We start from the raw sequence: 21581 nt of genomic DNA on the forward strand, positions 1-21581 counted from the left end.
CCCCGGAGCTGCATTTTAATGTTGGTCCAGAACAAACATTGAAACACCGAAGAGTTCTCCTGACCATGTAGAGAGAGCGCTTCCCTCGGCAGGGAGCAATCGCACAGATGGGGTTTCGGGGAAGCAACTTTGGGGGTGGCGAGCATCACTTTCAGATAGGTCTGAAAAGGAACCAGCGAATGGGGCAGGGGGGGGGGGCCTGAGGGAGACAGTCCCTGGGGCTGGGGGCTGGATTATTTGGTACTGCAAAAAGCTGCCCCAAGAAGAGCTGGGACCTCACTGGGAATGGGAGGCATATGGCTGATTTGGGGCCCAAACGACACCAAACCAGGTATATCAGGACAGAGAAAAGGAACTGTGGAACTCCATGCCACCAACTTGGATGGTTTTAAAAAAAAGGTTACAGGTGGGTAGCCGTGTTGGTCTGCCATAGTCGAAACAAAATAGGAAATTCTTTCCAGTAGCACCTTAGAGACCAACTGAGTTTGTTCTTGGTATGAGCTTTCGTGTGCATGCAGACTTCTTCAGATACAGAAGAAGCATGCACACTTCTTCAGATTTGCAGGCAGCAAATTTTGTTTTTTTTTAAAAAAAGGATTTGACAGGTTCATGGAGGAGGAGGAGGAGACTATTGAGGGCTCCATTCACACCCTCACAATTTGTGTGGCTCATTCAGATTAAACAATAAAGTAAACTTTTGAGTAGTTTAAAAAGATGCCCCTAATGGGAAAGCAGCAGGTTTTTTTAATTAAATATTTTTGTGTTTGTGTGTGCGTGCAAATAATCGCATCAGCGCTAGGTGGCAGCAAATCCTCGTGTCGATGACTCTTCCAATGAGCGTCAGACTTTGAGAAGCCCCGGCATTAAAGCGATTCCCTCCCAAAAACTCTTTCAGACGGCAGAATCCTGGCAACGTCCCAGAAATTGCAGACGTGAGCCAACCCTGAGCTGGTATCCCTGGATCCAAGTTCCTTCATGCGGCTGGATTCGTGAAACTCAAAACCCCCAACTGGATTTTGGATAGATGTTCAATTCGTTTTTACTGCTTTGAAATTTATTTCTTTAGCAGGTCGTGCTGAGAACAGCTAGTCCGAACGAATGTTTTTAATAGGGCAGGGGGCACTGGGGATGAGTTTACGGAACCGGGGTGCGGCTGGCCCAGAAATATTTGGGGACGGACTGCTTTGAAGCACCTGAGCGACACCTGTGGAAAGCTCGAAAGGTTGGGGATAGAGAGATTGGAATGGTGGACCAAATGTGGAGCAAGTTATGTAAAGCGAGAGGAATCGTGCACACATGTTAATATGTACAAGGTGCAGAATAGGGATGTGTGATAACCCAGCTGTTTGTTGGGGTGGCGGCGGCGGCGGCCGCAGTGAAGCCCCATGCCTGGTTGTGGGTCCAGCGACAGTGCTGAGCATCTCTTTCTGATCCTGCGCCAGGTGAAGGAAGCTACCTGTGTGTGTGTGTGTGTGTGTCCCTCCAGTTAGCGAGGGAGGAGCCTGAACTCAAAGGGGCGGGGCACGTTGCCGAAGCCTGTGCATTGGGGCGTCAGGTCGATCTCCGCAGGGGGGACCGTGGGGTGGAGGCTGAAGTGCTGGAGGATAGTGGCGAGGAAGAGGAAGATCTCCATCCGGGCCAGGCCGGCCCCCAGGCAGATGCGCTTCCCTGCAGGCGAAGAGCAAAGAACCGGGGTTTAGAATCCGCACCCCCCGATTCCCAGAAGGAAGCGAGGAAAGGGGTCAAGGGCGGGCTGGAAAGTGTGAAGAATCCCAGACTCCAGGAATTGTGATGATTATGGCGCACAGCTGATGAAAACCCCAAAGTTGAAATTGTTAATTTGGGGGTTCTCATCAGCTGTGCGCCATAATCATCACAATTATAACAAATAAAGGTTTGACATAATCTCACTTTGCATGTCGTGATTCCATCTCACATATTAGTTTTACGTTTTAAGTTGAATTACTGAAAGAAATGGAGCTTTCCACGATATTCTAATTTTTCGAGTTTCACCTGTAGGTACCGAACCTCCTCCGAACGGCCTTCCCTCCCTGCTCCGCTTCCCTACCTGGGGCGAAAGGCATGAAGGCGTCGCTGCCTTTGAAGGCGCCGTTTTCATCCAGGAAGTTGGCTGGGTTGAAGGCTGTGGGGTCCTTGAACTGGGTTGGGTCATAGTGGACCGAGCTCAGGAGAGGAATCACGTTGGTGCCCTGCGGTGAGATTTGGCAGGGAGAGAGAACGGGGAGTCGTTAGGATTGCGGAAGGGAAAGGGAAAGAGAGAGAGACACGGGAAATGCTGAGAGCCGCTGGAGAGACAGCATTCTTGACATTTTGGAGATGGAAGTTAAAGGGCAAGTTTTTGTTTTACGGACCAGGTTCCCTTCATAAAGGATAGATCCAAATTAAATGCGTGTTGAGAAAGTAAGAACATAACGACAGCCTGCTGGATCAGGCCAGGGCCCCACCTAAACCAGCATCCTCTTTTCACAGTGTCCAAATACCCCCAAGAACTTAGGATTGCAGATAGACTGCCCCTGCAGCTGGAGGTCCTATAAGAGCATAAGAAGAACCAGGCTGCTGGATCAGGCCCAAGGTGGCCCCACCTAATCCAGCATCCTGTTCTCACAGTGGCCGACCAGATTCCTGTGGGAAACCCGCAAGCAGGATTCGAACACAAGAGCAGCTCTCCCCACCGGCGGTTTCCAGCAGTTCAGAAGCATTGCTGCCTCCGACTGTGGTGGGCAGAGCCGAGCCGAGCCATTGACATGCTCAGAGTCAGAGTCTGCATGTTGCTGAAATCCAGATGCTGGGAGCCCCCACAGCCAGCATGGCCAGTGGTCACAGCATCACAGAACTGGAGAGCTGGAAGGGACCCCAAGGGTCCTCTAGTCCAGTGTTTTTCAACCTTTTTTGGGCAAAGGCACACTTGTTTCATGAAAAAAATCACGAGGCACACCACCATTAGATAACAATAATAGCAGTAGTAGTAATAATAAAAATGATAATTCTTCTCATGTCTGAATTGAGCATGTGAAGATGGCACACCTTGCCCTGCCCCCACCAGGCTAATAATAATAAATAACAACTATAGTACTAGTCAGGACTCTCCCCCCAGCCACAGGAACTCAGTTCTGGCACCTCTCAGGTGGGCGCCTTCGCCATTATAAGAGAACGAGGGAAGGCGTCCGTGATGAGTTCCAGGCTCCAGCACCTCTTTTTCTAGAAAAATAGCATTGGTAGTACAGTAGTAGTAGCAGTAGTAATAATAATAACGATGACAACAAATCGCCTCATGTCTGAAGCGAGTGTGTGAGGAGAGCGCGCCTTTTCTCCCGCTCCCCCGGCGGCGGGACCCTCGGCTCTGCCAGCCCCGCAGGTGGCGGTGGCGGCGCTTCGTCCCTGTCCTGCTCACCTGGCAGGCCGTCACCTCCCTGTCGTCGTGCAAGGCGACCGGTGGAGCCTGCCCGAGGCAGCAGAGATAGAAGGTGGTGTCATAGCGGCGGCTGCCTCGCCCCGCACGGCCCACGGGGGTCAGCCAGTTGCTCCACTCGCGCAGTGCCCAGATGTTGGGCACCCGCAGCCGCCACTCAGCCAGTTCCGAGGACGGCGGGAGGCGCTCGGCTGGCAGCAGGCGGGCGGGCCAGCGGTGGTAGCGGCGGCGGCATCAGCCACCGGGCCGGGCAGTACCAAGAGGACTCCGGCTTCTTTGAAGGCCTCGCGGATGGCCACGTCTCCCGGCAGCGGCGAGCCCAGCTCCGGGCGCTCGGCGGTGAAGAGCGCCGCCCTCGGGCACTCGCCCCGCCCCGCACCGAGCCCAGTCCGCAGCGCGGCCCGCCTGGCGAAGACGTGAGCACTGGGCAGGAAGGCGCCCGCAGCCGCCGTGGGCCGAGGGGGAGACGCGCCCAGCCCACCTGCCGCTAGCAGCAGCGTCGCCACCTCCCGCCAGTGCCGCAACCGCCAGCCCATGTTTTCCCACGGCACACCAGGCAACATCTCACGGCACACTAGTGTGCCGCGGAACAGTGGTTGAAAAACACTGCTCTAGTCCAACCCTGCACAATGCAGCTGGTGAGGGAGGGGACGCCCTCCTTGCAGTGAAGGAAACATCATCTTCTTCTGGCCTTGGGCACCTTGGGCAGCAGGAAGCCCCTCAAGGGGGTGTCGCGGGTGACGGCGCGAGGCAGCCCCATGGGCAGGATGGTGATGTATCGCTGGATCTCATAGAGGACGGCCTCCGTGTAGGGCATGTGCTTGCGGTCAGCCAGGCGGGGGGGACGGTCCGGCCCGATCACGTGGTCAATCTCCTGGTGGACTCGGGCTGCAGGGAGATGGACAGGAGGAGGAGGAGGAGATAATGGTTCTTGAACCCAGTGCTTGAACTCACAGAATCGTAGAGTTAGAAGAGACCCCCAAGGGTCATCCAGTCCAACCCCCTGCGATGCAGGAAACTCCACAAAAGCATTCCTGGCAGACGGCCATCCAACCTCCAAGGAAGGAGAGTTTTTTTATATGTTGTATGTTACTGTTATCATTATCATTTTTATTTATATTCCACTTTCCTCCCTGACTGGGAGTCAAGGCAGCTCATGCAAATTAAAACGGGACAAGCGGAATACAAAACGCTAAGAACGTCGCCATTAAAAAGCCACTGAACTCTGAGAGAAGCAAAGGAACCTGCTAAACCAGGGGTCGGCAAGCTTTTTCAGCCGTGGGCCGGTCCACCATCCCTCAGACCAAGTGGTGGGCCGGACTATATTTTGCCCCCCCCCCCAAAAGCATGGTTCAGAATGGAGCTTTGCACAACCCACTAAGGAAGACAATAGAATTCAGAACGGTAACACTGAATTGCATGCTTATTCAAAAACCAATTAAAACGATTTAGTTTCATGGGTAGGCAAACTAAGGCCCGGGGGTTGGATCCGGGAATCAGCATGTTTTTACACGAGTAGAATGTGTGCTTTTATTTAAAATGCATCTCTGGGTTTTTTGTGGGGCATAGGAATTCGTTCATTTCCACCAAAAAAATATAGTCCGCGCCCTCCTCCCAAGGTCTGAGGGACAGTGGACCGGCCCCCTGCTGGAAAAGTTTGCTGACCCCTGGTTCATTCAACACACCTGACAAACTTGGTCTGGCAATGCCTGCGTTTCAAAGTCCGATAGCCATTGAGCAAGAGTCTGAGATTCCATGTTTAGTTCAGCAAATTCCCAATGCATGGACCGGCTTGAGGAAGCATAGCAGTTGCCTCAGGTCTGGTTGAAAGTCTCTGAGCAGTGGTATTAAATCACCACCTCCAGTGCCCCCCAAACCAAGCTGCCCCCTTGGCTCTTCACCCCCCCCGGGGGGGAGCTACCACCCACTTTGCCTTAAGTGGCAAAACAGTCATATACTCACTGGAAATGTGGGGGAAGAAAACGGCCAGCGATGGAGAAGGTTTCTTCCCACAGGTGAGAGGGAAACTGTCTTGGAAAGAGGGGTGTGGAGCTCCCCCACACCACTCCCGGGAAGCTTCTAGAGTCCAACCCTTGCTTCTCCTTTCCCAGAATCCTCAGCAGCACCAGGGATGGTGGGCCCCCCCATTAGAGCTCCAGATGTGGTGGAAGTACAACTCCCCTCGCCCCTGACCACTAACCCCACTGGGAACTGTAGTCCTGCAACATTAAGAGGGCACCTGGTCCCTCATCCCTCCTCGGAGATGCTGCCAGGTAGTGCACCCGCCGGGACCTTCTGCATGCCAAGAAGATGCCCCATGTGCCCAGCCGCCTGTCTTCTGCCGGCTTTCCTTTCATAGAATCATAGAATTGGAAGAGACCCCCAAGGGCCATCCAGTCCAACCCCCTGCCAAGCAGGAAACACCATCAAAGCATTCCTGACAGATGGCTGTCAAGCCTCCGCTTCAAGACCTCCAAAGAAGGAGACTCCACCACACTCCCTGGCAGCAAATCCCACTGTCCAACAGCTCTCACTGTCAGGAAGTTCTTCCTAATGTTTAGGTGGAATCTTCTTTCTTGTCGTTTGAATCCATTGCCCCGTGTCCGCTTCTCTGGAGCAGCAGAAAACAACCTTTCTCCCTCCTCTACATGACATCCTTTGATATATTTGAACATGGCTATCATATCACCCCTTAACCTCCTCTTCTCCGGGCTAAACACATGCTTAAAGACATCGTAAAGACATCTGCTTTCGAAGCATCGTAGCGTTGGGAGGGCCCCAAACGGTCATCAGGTCCAACCCCCCCCCCCGCAATGCGGGGATCGCGGCTCCCTGCCCCTCACCTGCCACTTCGCGGTACTTCATGAGGATGAGGAAGCTGTAGCGCAAGGTGGTGCTGGTGGTTTCGGTGCCCCCGAAAAACAGGTTGTGGGTGGTCATCACCAATGTCTCTGTGTGGAAGTAGCTCAGAGGGTCTTGCTTCTCCTGAAAGAGACCAGAGAGGAGGCTGCGTGCGCAAGGATGGATTGCGGATTGTGTTCTCCTGTGGGGGGAAAGCTTCACTCCCTCCTCCCATGTGATATTCCAGGGGGTTGGGCTAGATGAGCCCTGGGGGTGCCCTCCAATTCTGCAGTTCCCTGATTCTATATGCCCACTCGACCGCTTGGATTGGCATGGCTACGGGTGCCATGTAAACCCCGTTTCGCATCTGCAAGAAATCTGAACTTTGGAGCTCCCTGCCGAATGACACCAGGCAGGCACCTTCTCTGCACTTGTTTAGGCAAGCCTTACCCAGATGTTTGGGACGCGGGTGGCACCATGGGTTAAACCACAGAGCCTAGGGCTTGCCGATCAGAAGGTCGGCGGTTCGAATCCCCGCGACGGGGTGAGCTCCCGTTGCTTGGTCCCTGCTCCTGCCAACCTAGCAGTTCGAAAGCACGTCAAAGTGCAAGTAGATAAATAGGTACCGCTCCGGCGGGAAGGTAAACGGCGTTTCCGTGCGCTGCTCTGGTTCGCCAGAAGCGGCTTAGTCATGCTGGCCACATGACCCGGAAGCTGTACGCCGGCTCCCTTGGCCAGTAAAGCGAGATGAGCGCCGCAACCCCAGAGTCGTCCGCGAGTGGACCTAATGGTCAGGGGTCCCTTTACTTTTACCTTTACCCAGATGTTTAGAAATCCGATCCATTGTTATTTTAACTTTTACAATGTCTTTTACTATTGCTGTTGATTTTTTTTTAAACTACCATATCTTTCCGTGTATTAGATTAGGTTTCCCCCCCTAAAAAATAATGTCCAAAATTTGGGGGCGTCTTATACACAGATAGATTCCCCCCCTTTTCTTAAACCGGAGCCTCCCAAAATATACATGGGTGCGTCTTATAGACGAAAAAATGCGGTAATAATTCTATTTTTTTTGTAAACCACTTGGAGGTTTGCTTCGTTCCTTTTCCCAAACGAAGTGTGCCTAAATTTTATGAATCAAACAAATGAATAGTAGACAAGGCGCTGGTAGCCTGCTGGAGACCTCAGGACAGGGTTTTTACCCCAAACGAATTGAGCAGCAGGGGTGATGGCTGGTGGAAACGGAAGGCCTTTGGGTGCTGGGGCGAGTGGGTGTCCTGGGGGAAGATGGACCCCCCTTCTTGGAGGTACCTGCTCCATGCGGATGAGGAAGCAGTCGATGAAGTCCCGTGGGGCGTTGGGGTCCAGATCCTTCTGGTGGCCTCGAATGCGCTCTGCGATAAACTGACGCAGCTTCTCATAGTTGCGGAAGATTTGGTGATGGGGTCCCGGCAGGACGTCCATGAGGCTGGGGAAGATGTTGTAGAGCTGGGGGAATGGGAAGAAGGAGAAGCAATAAATAATAATAATAATAATAATAATAATAATAATAATAATAATAATGCCCTGCCTCTCAGTTTTATGATTCTATGATCCTACTTTTATTTGATGTGACATTTGTTATCATACTGTGTCATGTTATAAATAAATATCGGTAAATGATAACCCCAATGGGAGCTGCCTCACTCTCAAATAGGCAATATGTTGGAACCTTGGAAGTGACAGTCATTTTCACTCAACATCAATTTTCCTTTGGAGTCAAGTGGAGAAAAGAGACCCTGAGGGACCTGATTCAATTTTGTTCAGTGTGGGGTTGTTTTTTAAGCAGAGGCCCTCTGTCGGGGATATTCCCTAGCCGTGATTCATGCATCGCAGAGGGGTTGGACTAGATGACTCTTGTGGTCCCTTCCGGCTCTACGATTCTGTGAGTTGCAGCCCCCAAAAGGGGCGGAGAGCAGCGAGTCGGCCTCCTCTGATTCTTGGACCCCACCCTCTTCCCAGGCCCCTCCTCACCTCCCCCCAGATGGAGCTCATGATCTTGAAGTTCTCGTTGAAGTGGTCCAGGAGGGTGAGGAAGTCGGCGTCTTGGTATTCGTAGCGCTGGCCAAACACCACGGCGCAGATGACGTTGGAGACGGCCCAGCAAACGGGGTTGATGGGGTTGAAGGGAGCCCCTGTGCGGAGAGAGGAAGAGGAGTCCTTGATGGGGCCAGAGGGGCTCCTTCCTTGGAGGACCTCAAAGCGAGCAGGCAAGGAGCCCCTTGTTGGAGATTCATTCCCTGTGTGCAGTCATGGGATTGTTGTCTATCACATGACGGTATGTGTTTTGATTCCACAGGAATGGGAAGTGACAAAGACAGGATGTTTGTCTTACTGTGTTCCGTGAAGTGGGACTATTGTCCTTTGTCCTTTCTCTTTGCTGTCTGATGCTAGAGAGAGAGGGAGCCACGTTGGAGAGCTCTCTCTGTGTGTTTATATGTAAATAAAAGTAGATTAGCCACAATGCTGTGTTGCTGAGGTCTGTTACGCAAGCTGAGCAAAACTCTGTGGATCCGTGAGTGTGCTGATGTCTTCTGGCTGTGATGTTCGGGCTGAAGAACGCTTTTGAAGCTCCCAAACGTTCACCCAGGACGGAGGGAACATGCCAGTCGGGCATGTGTCTCTGCCAGGGTTCTACTCGTGAGTAGGATGCCTCCTGACAGCCCCATAGCTGTCAACCTTTCCCTTTTTTTGCGGGAAATTCCCTTATTATAGCATTGGGAAACAGCAGGGAGGGTTGACAGCTATGTATATAGCAGTGGGGAACAGCAGGGAGGGTTGAAAGCTATGGACAGCCCTGTGAGGATGTGAGCTGACAGGGTTAACAAACAGCTCAGCAATTGTGTCCAGCCCACAGGGAAGTGACGAGAGCACCCCTGGGCCATGTGGTGTGACCATTCTTGGGACCAGCCCTGCCCTTGGGCTGGGTCTCTCTGCATCTAAAAGAGGCTCCCTTCTGGCACCCTTCCCACACCTCTTGCCAGGTGAGAAGGGAAGCTGCCGACAGAACAGAGCCTGCACCTCAAATCACTGCTCTGAAAAATGATGGGAAAACGGGAGGCAAGCATAGAGTGACCCCAAGAACACCAGAAGAGCCTGGGGGTTGGATCAGGCCAGAGGGGGCCCATCTAGTCCAACATCCTGTTATCACATAGAACCCAGGAATTGAGATAGACTGTAGGAGAGGAATTGCCCAAAAAAGATAGAAAATTCTTTTTGTATGCCACAACAGCTGCGAGAATACTGCTTGCAAAAAATTGGAAAACACAGGATTTACCAAAGATAGAAGAGTGGCAAATGAAGATGATGGAATGCTATGGAACTGGCCGAAATGACTGGACGAATCCGTGACCAGAAGGAGGAGACGATAGAGCAAGACTGGAGCAGTTTTAAAGTGTATTTTAAAAAATATTTAAAAAATATCTGAAGAAGTGTGCATGCACACGAAAGCTCATACCAAGAACAAACTTAGTTGGTCTCTAAGGTGCTACTGGAAGGAATTTTTTATTTTTTTATTTTGTTTTGACTATGGCAGACCAACACGGCTACGTACCTGTAACTAAAAAAATATTGTAATATTTGTTAAAGAGGAAAGTTTTTGGAAGAAATTGAGGCTTAGGTGTGTATTTAGAATTGGAATTAATTAGAAATTAGATAGTAAAGTTAGATAAGGGTAGAGAAAGAATGTAAATTAGAGGATTATAAATCAAAATGTTTAAAATGATTTGGAAGACTGCTAAAGATGTATTACAATGAAATCAGCAAAGAGGGATTAGAGGAAGTCGTGAAACAAAGTGAGAAAGAATAAAAGTTTTTATATATGTTTTTAGAAATAAGATGTATTTTTCTTGTTATAGAAAATAAGTTTTAATTGTTTCAATATGTAAAAATCAATAAAAAAATTACATTGGGAAAAAAGGAATCGAGATAGACTGCCTCTGGAGCTGGAGGTTCCATAAGAAGAGAAGAAGAGCTTGCCACATCAAGGGAGCCCATCTAGTCTGGCATCCGTATCTCCAACCATGGAGGCAGAGTGAAGCCATTCTGGTTAGTGGCCATCTCCTCTTCTGAAATCCTCTCCCGCCCCTCTCTCTTGCCCCCCAAGCGAGGACTCACCACCAGTTTTCTGGAACTCCTGGAGCAGGAACCGAGCCTCCTCCTGGATCCGGCCTTCAATGCTGCTCGTTCCCATTCCAAAGTTCTTCAGGGTGTGCAGAGCAAAGCGGCGAAGGACCTTCCACTTCTCCCCGTTGGAGAAGGCGATACCTGCATGGGGAGTCATGGGGAGCTGTGGGATGAGGGGGGCATGGAGGGGGTCTGGGTGGGGAACCTCCCTGCCCGGAGCTGATTTTCCAAGGTGACATCCCAAGACCTTCCTGAGGGGCAGCCCGTCTGGAAGTCAAGGTGAGGAGGTGGCTTGGGAGGCCATGAAAGCCAGGGCTGGCTAACCGATGCCTCCTGCCCACGGTTGCTGAACTACAACTCCCCTCCCTTTACCCTTGGCTAGTTCAGCAACCTCTGGAATAGTAGAATCGTAGAGTTGGAAGGGATTCCAAGATTCATCTAGGACAAACCTCTGCAATGAAAGAATCTCAACTGAAGCATCCATGGCAGATGGCCACCCACCTTCTGCTTTAAAACCTAAAGTTCCACAACCTCCAGAGGGAGACCTTTCCACTTTCAAACAGCTCTTACTTTCAGAAAGTTTTTTTCCTGGTGTTTAGTCAAAATCTTCATTCCTGTAATTTGAAGCCATGGGTTCGAGTCCTACCCTCCAGAGCAGGAGAAAACAAGCTTGTTGCCTCTTCCACGTGACAGCCCTTCTGATATTTCATAGAATCCTAGAGTTGGAAGAGACCACCAGGGCCATACAGTCCAACCCCCTGCCAAGTAGGAAACACCATCAAAGCATTCCTGACAGATGGCTGTCAAGCCTCCACTTCAAGACCTCCAAAGAAGGAGACTCCACCACACTCCTTGGCATCAAATGCCACTGTCCAACAGCTCTCACTGTCAGGAAGTTCTTCCTAATGTTTAGGTGGAATCTTCTTTCTTGTAGTTTGAATCCATTGCCCCGTGTCCACTTCTCTGGAGCAGCAGAAAACAACCTTTCTCCCTCCTCTATAGGACATCCTTTTATATATTTGAACATGGCTATCATGTCACCCCTTAACCTTCTCTTCTCCAGGCTAAACATACCCAGCTCCCTAAGCCGTTCCTCATAAGGCATCGTTTCCAGGCCTTTGACCATTTTGGTTGCCCTCCTCTGGACACGTTCCAGCTTGTCAGTATTGAAGATGGCTATCATCTCTCTTCTCAGTCTCTTCTTTTCCAACCTAATCATACCCAGCTCCCTCAACCGTTCCTCATCAGGCTTCGTTTCCAGACCCTTGACCACCTCAGTTGCCCTCCTCTGCACACCTTCCAGCTCGTCAAAATCCTTCTTAAATTGTGGTGCCCAAAACTGGACACAGCATTCCAGGTGTGGTCTGACCAAGGCAGAAGAGAGCAAAACTATCACTTCCCTTGATCTGGACACTAGACTTCTGTGGATGCAGCCTAGAATAGAATTTTCTCTTTTTGCTGCTGCATCACACTGTGGACTCATGTTCAGCTTGTGGTCCACCAAGACGCTGAGATCCTTTCCACAAGCCAGGTGTCCCCCAGTCATTGATAAACACCCTGGAGCTGACCCCCTTTCACGTCCTTCTGGTAAGAGTTGTTTGAGAGCCAGACAGAGGTTGCTTTGGTGGGGGGAGTTGTGGCAGAGGTCTGGGGCTGTCCCTCCCTGGAGATATTTCAGCAGAGGGTGGAGAGAGATATTTTGGGGATGCTGGGATAGCCAGACCCTATCTTGCAGACTCTGCACTGAGCTTGGTCTTAGACATCCCTTTTAACTCTATCCCATTGCTGTCTTTAAATCTACCCCTCTGGCCACTGAAGTGACCTCCTTAGCTAGCTGGCTCTTGGGGGCTGGAGACCCCCTTCTTACCATTGCCCCTGGTGAAGCGATAGAAGACGGGGAAGTCGCCACGGCCGCTGAAGTCATCCGCCTGGTCCACCAAGGCCTCCTTGACCGCCTGGTATCCGCAGAGGACCACGCAAGGCAGTGACCCCAAGTGGACGGTGTAGATGGGGCCATAGCTCTCGCTGAGCTGCAAAAGGGAAGGACAGGACACAGGATTTGAATCACTGAATCATAGGAACGTAAGAGCCTGGTTCCTGGATTAGACCAATGGCCCATCTGGCCCAGCATCCTGTTCTCACAGTGGCCAACTGGATGCCCATTACGCAAGCAGGATTTGAGTGGCAGACCCCTCTCCCCTCCTGTAAAGGTAAAGGGACCCCTGATCATTAGGTCCAGTCGTGGACGACTCTGGGGTTGCGGCGCTCATCTCGCTTTACTGGCTGAGGGAGCCGACATACAGCTTCCGGGTCATGTGGCCAGCATGACTAAGCCACTTCTGGCGAACCAGAGCAGTGCACGGAAACGGCGTTTACCTTCCCGCCGGAGCGGTACCTATTCATGTACTTGCACTTTGACGTGCTTTTGAACTGCTAGGTGGGCAGGAGCAGGGACCGAACAATATGGGAGCTCACCCTGTCGCAGGGATTCGAACCGCCGACCTTCTGATCGGCAAGCCCTAGGCTCTGTGGTTTAACCCACAGCGCCACCCGCGCCCCCTCCCCTCCTGTAGATTCCAGCAACTGGGGTTCAGAAGCATCGCTGCCTGAAAATGATTTACAGATGGTATTTAACTCTGAGTTGACTTCCTAAAATGTTTAAGACTGAATCAGATAAATACTGGAGACCCAACGAGGCTGAGGGTACGTTCTGTCATATGTGGCGGACTTGTAAATGGATAAAAGAGTATTGGGAAATAATTTATAATGAACTGATTTTTTTTTAAAAAAAGTACTTTCCCAAAAAGACCAGAGTCCTTTTTGTTGGGGATAATTCAGATGTAAATTCCCACATGTAAAAAAAAAGCTATTTATGTATGCTACTACTGCGGCCTGTGTTTTGTTAGCCCGAAAATGGAAAATGGGTGAGGAGAAGAACGGCAACTTAAACTGATGGAATACGCGTAGCTGGCAGATTTATAGAATAAGAGAACAAGGAGAATATACGTTTAAAGAAGACTGAAATATGTTTAATGGGTGACAAGATGACAGGAAGAATTCGAAACCGGCGGGACCAGGAATTCCTGAAGGATTGGACTAAATTTGAGAAATACTTGAAAGACAATTGTAAACAACAAATCACGCTAGTAGGTTTGCAAGAAGTTTTGTAAGGTTAATTTTAGGAAATATTACGGAGATTATTTTGGAAGGTAATAATCAGTTATCGTGATAAAAAGCAATAGTGAAGTTGGAAATACAAGAAGAAATTAGGAAATTTGAAAAATCTTGAGTAGTAGTTGATGGAAGTCAAAAATATGTATAAGAGATGAATACTATTGGATGTTTAAAAGGATGTAAAATTTTAAAAAAAATATTATAAAAAAGGAAAATGTTTAATGGGTGAAAATTGTGTACATTTGGAAATGTTGTATTAAGATAAATTCAACAGTGTAAATAAGTTTATGTAAAAATGAGATTGAATGGCTTAGTTTATGTAAAATATGCAGGGATCTATAGCATGCAAATTGAACCACGGAAGTAGAAGAGGGGAAGTCATTGATATTTTAAGGTTGTTGAAATGAATAGTCTAAAATGTAAAATAAAATAACTTAATAAAAATTATATATATAAAGAAACACCACTGCCCCCAGATGTAGAGCTGGAAGGGACCCCCCCCCCAACTCCAACTCTGCAATTCTATAATTCTATGATTGTGTGCCAATGGGATACTTGATCGCGATGGAAAATTCAATGCAACAAAATACCAACGGTGGGAATTGCAAAGGATAAATTCCTATTCCACCCTTCATCCAAAGACCACAAGGCAGTTTGCACTATAATAACAGAAAGAACACACACACCATCATAACGAATGAAAACAATAATCCAAGTTATCGGGTTCTTTGATCTTAATTTCATTACTGCTACCATCTGACAGCTCCGGCTCACCTGGGATTAATCTTTAACGAAAGGCCCATATCGCATTTCTTGGCCCAGAAGCTTCTGTTGCTCAACCCTAATTGCTCAAGGTAATACTTCTTCTCGGATTATACGGACCTACCCATCTCTTCCCGATTTCGCCCTGTTTTGGCAAGACTAGAAAGTTGATGTGATGCCGCCCAGAGTGGCCGGGGCAACCCAGTAAGATGTGTGGAGCATACAGGTGAAAACTCGAAACATTAGAATACCGTGGAAAGGTTCGTTTCTTTCAGCTTGCTCCACCTTCCAACAGGACAGCCCTTCAGATATTTGAAGGCGTCCCTCTCCTATCTCCTTTCGCCCAGTCTGAGCAGTGGCCTGGCTGTGGTTACTGAAAGCAGAAGGCAGCCCTCCCAGGTCGAGTGTCTCGGTATTCATGACTTCACAACTGCTGGCTCCGAATAAAATGCATGTCTTGAATTGTACTCTAGCTGTTCTGCAGAGTCAGAGTGACCCCCTGCAAGAGACCCTGGGGGAAGCTCTCACGGCTAAACCAGTTTCAAAGGTTTTTTGGGGGTCACCGGGTCTGCCGTGAATGATGACAGGTCTGGAGTTTTGCTCAGGCACAAAACTGAACCATGTAAGTTACCCCTGGAAATAAAGAGAGAGAGAGAAAGAGGGAGGGAGGGAGGGAAGGAGGGAGGGAGAGGCTGTCTCTCTTACCTTTTCCAGAGATCGGTGCATTTCTTTGGGGTCTAACTGGAAGAGGTTGCCTACGAAAGGCAGCGGGGCTGGGCCGGGGGGCATCTTCCCACTTTTCTTGCCCCCCCTTTTCCCATTCAGGTACAAAACCAAGCAGGAAATGCAGAGCATCAGGAAAGCTGGGGTGAGAGCCCCGCTGAGGTCCATGGCTGCAGAGAGAGGATGCGCCAGTGAACTGGACTTTCCCCTGTGCACTAAATATATGGGTGTGTCTATATTTCCCCCTTTATTTTACTCTCAAAGTATACGGCTGTTTACGGTCCTGCAGGGGCCTGGAGCCGTCTCTCCCACGCAGGGCAGGTCTGGCAAGGGGTCACGCGGCCCGCCCAGCTTTCCTGCCCTCCAGCAGGACGTTGTTGTAAATCAGCCGAGCCGGCGGGGAAAGGCACCCAACTCCACCTTCAGCTCTCGCTCTCGACTTGAGAAATATTTGTTTACATTCCCAGCCTCCACAACCCTGGAAAGGCTGCCAAAGGAGGATTTTTTTGTGCCATGCACACTTTGCAGAATCGCATGTGTTTGTTGGGGGAGAGAAGGCTGAGTTACGGCTCGTGACGTCCTGATAGACTTCTGGTTTTCATTTCACTTGGCTTTCCACTCCCCACTCTCCCCATTTCAGCCCCACTTCGCAGGCCCCACCCGGACCCTGGAAACCTTAAGAACACCAGGAGACCCCGACTGCTGCTTAAGGCCAAAGTGTTAACTCCAGCATCCTGTTCGTACAGTGGCCAAATGTACCCCCCCCCGAACTGAAAAACCTAGATAGACTGCCTCTGGACCTGGAGGTTCCATGAGAATGTAAGAAGATTCTGGCTGCTAGATCAGGCCAATGGCCCATAAGCAACCTGTTCTCAAATGTGGGAACTCAGGGAGTGTAGGGAATATGGCCGGATTGGCGCTGGCAAACCACGTCGATTCTGCAAAAGTTAGAAACACAGCGCTGGCAAACCACACTGACGCTGGAACGTCAGGACGGGAGATACAGGTCAGCAGGACAGCAGAACAAAGGAGTAGTGGAAAAGTACTGGAAAGTCACAAGATGAGCACAGGAGGGGTGCATGAGAGAGAGGCATGGAGGATGAGCACTTACGTAATGGAGATGTCATGTGGGGAAGTTTTGGGGTGTTGCCGGGGTGCCCTGTGTAGGAGCATTTCCTTATGTGGTGTAGATGTATCACCATTGGATTGTATGTTTCCTTATTTGGTCCCTGAAGTTGTCCCTGTGGGACTAATCATTAACCAGTGTGTGAGATTGCTAATAAAAGGGAGCCCTCAGGTGTGGCTCGGGGTTGCCTTCCCGTTGATACCATCCTGTCGTCATTTCATTGCTGGTGCAACAAGGGAGCAGAATACAAGTGCGAGAGCCTTCTCCCCTCCTGCGGTTTCCAGCACCTGGGATTCAAATTTGAGATCAAATTATGGGGCTTAAATTAAGCCCTAAGGATGTGATGGCCACCAATCTACGTGGCTTTAAAATTCATGGAGGAGGAGGAGAGGGCTGTCAGTGAAGGGTGTCTGTTGTTGTTGTTCAGTCGATCAGTCGTGTCCGACACTTCGTGACCCCATGGACCAGAGCACGCCAGGCACCCCTTTCCTCCACTGCCTCCCGCAGTTTGGCCAAACTCATGTTAGTAGCTTCGAGAACACTGTCCAACCATCTCATCCTCTGTCGTCCTCTTCTCCTTGTGCCCTCCATCTTTCCCAACATCAGGGTCTTTTCCAGGGAGTCTTCTCTTCTCATGAGGTGGCCAAAGTACTGGAGCCTCAGCTTCAGGACCTGTCCTTCCAGTGAGCACTCAGGGCTGATTTCTTTAAGGATGGATAAGTTTGATCTTCTTGCAGTCCATGGGACTCTCAAGAGTCTCCTCCAGCACCATAATTCAAAAGTCTGTGCTCTGACTCTATTATCAGAGTCGGCAATGCTTCAGAAACCACAGGAAGGGAGAGGCTACCCTGTATCGCCTTGAGATTTTAATGGAAGGCAGCATCCGAAACACATTGTGCAAGAACATGGCGTTGCAAAGGAAGATACTCATCTCAATTTGCCTAAGGCTTTCCGAGTTACACGCCTTCCTCTGAAGTGATATTTTGCAGAGGCTGTGGCGCACAGTTAAACGGTGGAACTCCCTCCCACAGGACGCAATGGTGGCCACCAACTTGCGTGGCATTACAAGAGGATTGGACAAATTCATGGAGGAGGAGGAGGAGGAGAGTGCTATCAGTGGCTACTAGCCAGGATGGGTGTGCTCTGCTTCCGCAGTTGGGGGCAGCAATGCTTCAGAATCCCACTTGCTGGAAACCCCAGGAGGGGAAAGGGCTCTTGTGCTCAGATCTTGCTTGGGGGCTCCCCTTTCGGGAGTCTGCTGGGCTAGAGGGGCCATTGGCCTGATCCATTGAGGCTCTACTTATGTTCTTGTTTGTTGGCTTTTAATCTTTGCAGCCATCATATGCTTTCCACTGATCATTAAGGATTCATTTTCTTTGGAGATTTGCATCTGTTGAATATTACATTCATCCAGCTTGTTTTTCCTCCTTCCCAAGAGAGGGATTTCAGGGCTGCTGGGGCACCTGAGCTTTGCAAACGTGAGATTATGGTGCTGCACAACACACACCCCTCTTTGGAAACGTCCCAAATCCAGAGCTTACACGGGACGGGGCTCAGGTTACCCTCCACCAAAAGACGGGGAGATTATCTCCAAGGTGAGGAAACAGGCAGCGAGGCAAGGCTTCCATTGTCCATGGCAGAACACACCCTTGCCCTTTGTGGAGCTGCCAGGAAGCTGCCCTGGTGCCCCCAGCCAGGAATGCCCCCTCTGCGGGAAGGTAAACAGCATTTCTGTGCGCTGCTCTGGCTCGCCAGAAGCGGCTTAGTCATGCTGGCCACATGACCCGGAAGCTGTACGCCGGTTCTCTGGGCCACTAAAGCGAGATGAGCGGCGCAACCCCAGAGTCGTCCGCGACTGGACCTTATGGTCAGGGGTCCCTTTACCTTTACCTAGTCGAAACAAAATTAAAAAAAAATTCCTTCCAGTAGCACCTTGGAGACCAACTAAGTTTGTTCTTGGTATGTACATACATAACTACCATCCACATATACACACACACCTTCTCGTACCTCCAATTATCCTCATTGTATTTTGTAGAATTGTATTTGTATAGCGTACAGTTATAATTTCTATTTCTGTTTCATTTTTTCATCTTTAAATTTCTAATTACTTATTTAAGGGTTCAGTCTGTAAATATTTAAATCTGAAGAAGTTGATATATGTGATGTATATGTTTATTTTGTGTGTTTTTGTGTGTTCTTTAAATAATAAAGAGAGAATTTGGATTAAAAAAAAAATTGTTCTTGGTATGAGCTTTCGTGTGCATTTTGTTTCGACTATGGCAGACCAACATGGCTACCTACCTGTAACTTACTTCTTCATGTTATTTCTGCATATTATAAACATTGTACATATCATTTCCTTGATCGCCAGTTCCACTCGAACCAGTGGTGAACATTTTTTTCAGCTTGAGGGTCATAGAATCTTAGAGTTGGAAGGGAACCCAAGGGTCATCTAGTCCAACCCCCCTGCAATGCAGGAATCTCAGCTAAAGCATCCATGGCAGATGGACACCGAACCTCTGCTTAAAAACCTCCAAGGAAGGAGAGTCCACAGCCTTCCAAGGGAGTCAATTTTGCTGCCAAACAGCTTTTGCTGTCAGAAAGTTCTTCCTGATGTTTAGTCAGAATCTGCTTTCTTGCAACTTGGAGCCATTGGTTCAGGTCCTACCTTCCAGAGCAGGAGGAAACAAGCTTCTTTCCTCTTCCATGTGACAGCCCTTAGGATATTTGAAGATGGCTCTCATATCTCCTCTCAGTCTCCTTTTTTCTGGCTAAACATACCCAGCTCCTTCAACCATTCCTCATAAGGCTTGGATCCCAGTCCCATGATAATCTTGGTCGCCCTCCTCTGCACACGTTCCAACTTGTCAACATCCTTCTTAAACTGTGATGCCAAGAAGAAGAAGAAGAAGAAGAAGACCCTCCAAGGAAGACCCTCCAAGGAAGAAGGAGGGGGAGGAGGGGGAGTTTGGATTTGATATCCCACTTTATCACCACCCGAAGGAGTCTCAAAGCGGCTAACATTCTCCTTTTCCCTTCCTCCCCCACAACAAACACTCTGTGAGGTAAGTGGGGCTGAGAGACTTCAGAGAAGTGTGACTAGCCCAAGGTCACCCAGCAGCTGCATGTGGAGGAGCGGGGACGCGAACCCGGTTCCCCAGATTATGAGTCTACCACTCTTAACCACTACACAACATTGGCTCTCTACACAGAACTGGGCACAGTATTCCAGGTGTGGTCTGACCAAGGCAGAAGAGAGAGGGACTATGACTTTCCTCTTGGCCAAACTGCGGGAGGCAGTGGAGGATAGGCGTGCCTGGCGTGCTCTGGTCCATGGGGTCACGAAGAGTCGGACACGACTGAACGACTGAAGAACAATGTGACTTCCCTTGATCTGAACACTAGACTTCTGTGGATGCAGCCTAGAATAGAATTTTCTCTTTTTGCTGCTGCATCACACTGTTGACTCACGTTCAGCTTGTGGTCCACCGAGACCCCCTAGATCCTTTTCACATGTACTGCTAGTAAGCCAGATGTCCCCCATCCTATATTTGTGCATCTGGTTCTTCCTGCCTAAGTGCAGAACCTGACATGTTGAGCTCCCTCATGCCAGTGTATGGATTGGGGCCTCTCTCTTCAAGAGACGTTCAAGCAGTAGTGAATGATTTAGTCAAATAGCCCGAGAGGACGGCGAGTGGAAGTCTAAGAAGTTGGTAAGACGGAGTGTTGAATGCAGGTTTTATGATTTATTTTGTTGGTTTAATGAATTTTGTTTGGTTTTTGTTAGAATGAATGATTATGTTAGATTTGTTTTGTTATTGTATGGTATGACATAATTTTCAATAAAGATTATTTTAAAAAGAGAGAGACGTTCCTGAGATATAATAGAAACTCTGGGTGATGTTCTATCATCAGTTAACAAGGGCTTAACTGGAACCTGAAGCCTCGCCCTTCTGGCAAGCCCCAGCTGCTACACTGAGTTGCTGATCTCTAACACATACAACCAGGGCCGGCCCAAGACATTTGGGCACCTGAAGAAAGCTGCAAAGTGGTGCCTCCCCACCGCTGTCAGGGCTGGTTCAGCTGCAGGTCAGCACAGAGACTCAGAGATGAGCAGCAAAGTGGATTCTCTCTATTTAAGGAAACAGAACGCAAAGAGAGAACTGATGATTGAAGTGGGTCTAGAAAACCAGTTTCCTCCAAGAGCACCTGGATCTGGTCCACAAGCTTCTGCTCAAGAACCTTGCCCAAGAAAGGCAATTTCCCAGGACTGGAGGAGGGTAGAAAAGGTAAAGGGACCCCTGACCATCAGGTCCAGTCGTGTCCGACTCTGGGGTTGCGGCACTCATCTCGCTCTATAGGCCGAGGGAGCCAGCGTTTGTCCGCAGACAGCTTCCGGGTCATGTGGCCAGCATGACTAAGCCGCTTCTGGCGAACCAGAGCAGTGCACGGAAACGCTGTTTACATTCCCGCCGGAGCGGTACCTATTTATCTACTTGCACTTTGACGTGCTTTTGAACTGCTAGGTTGGCAGGAGCAGGGACTGAGCAACGGGAGCTCACCCCATCGCGGGGATTCAAACCGCCGACCTTCTGATCAGCAAGCCCTAGACTCTGTGGTTTAACCCTCAGCGCCACCCGCGTCCCAAGTATCTTACGCCCCTTAATTTAAAAAACCAAAACAACCCCCCCATTTAAAACCACACATGTTGAACAGCAGTTTAAAACAATGTAAAACATTTAAAACAGTAATAGCAGCAACGACGCCCCCCCTCCAACAAAACCCCAGCCCAAGAATCTGTTTAGCCGCCTCTGCTTTTGTAGCTGGAGTCAGTTCAGGTTCCGCCCTCCCAGGCCAGGTGGAAAAGGCCTGTAAGCCAAGGAGTGGGTCATCCAAGACTCACAGCTAATGTGGTCTACCTCCCCTCCTCGCCTTCTTCCCACAAAGATCAGCTCCAACCTATTTCTCAAGAGAAGATTGCTATTACATTACTTCATACATCAAACTCCAGGCAGAGGGGACATTTCTTGGCTTGGAAACCCCACCAAAGCCGATTCCAGATTTTTGAAAGATGCAAAACAACGCTATTATTTTTGCTCAGGATTTCTGTTGCGTAACTAGAACTAAGTAAACGCAGAGGGAAGTTAAGCAAACAGAGGCCATTGAGTTCAGCTCAACAACTTCTCAGGAGAGGAACAACATGCAGACACAGCCAAATACTTAGCTGATTCCCAGGTGCTCTGCCAACAGGTGACCCCCCCGGGGGGGCATGGCACGAGGGCCCAGCAGCGCCATGTTTCCCTCTGTCACGTGGCATTTCCCCAAACACCCTTTTCTTTTGCAAGGTGCAGTCAAAGA

At 49.7% G+C, this 21581-nt stretch overlaps 1 protein-coding gene across 1 annotated transcript; it reads right to left on the bottom strand.

Annotated features, from left to right (window-relative positions):
* Nucleotides 1–1478: 1478 nt before the first annotated feature.
* LOC117051843 (cytochrome P450 2F5-like) lies at nt 1479–15338 on the bottom strand. Its single transcript, XM_033158538.1, has 9 exons — nt 15077–15338; nt 12303–12465; nt 10427–10576; nt 8285–8445; nt 7583–7759; nt 6274–6415; nt 4131–4318; nt 2069–2210; nt 1479–1668 (listed from the first exon to the last, which is right to left on the bottom strand). The coding sequence occupies exons 1-9, from the start codon at nt 15260–15262 to the stop codon at nt 1487–1489; spliced, it is 1491 nt and encodes a 496-aa protein (XP_033014429.1). The 5' UTR covers nt 15263–15338; the 3' UTR covers nt 1479–1486.
* Nucleotides 15339–21581: the final 6243 nt, after the last annotated feature.

This window comes from Lacerta agilis, chromosome 8 (genome assembly GCF_009819535.1).
Source record: "Lacerta agilis isolate rLacAgi1 chromosome 8, rLacAgi1.pri, whole genome shotgun sequence".
Classification (NCBI taxonomy): Eukaryota; Metazoa; Chordata; class Lepidosauria; order Squamata; family Lacertidae; genus Lacerta; species Lacerta agilis.

Coding starts and splice junctions, on each gene's coding strand:
- LOC117051843 (XM_033158538.1), bottom strand. CDS start 15,262: ATGGACCTCAGCGGGGCTCTCACCCCAGCTTTCCTGATGCTCTGCATT. Junction 8,446..10,426: donor GGAGTTCCAGAAAACTGGTG/GTGAGTCCTCGC, acceptor CTCTCCGCACAG/GGGCTCCCTTCAACCCCATC. Junction 7,760..8,284: donor TGAGCTCCATCTGGGGGGAG/GTGAGGAGGGGC, acceptor CCATTCCCCCAG/CTCTACAACATCTTCCCCAG.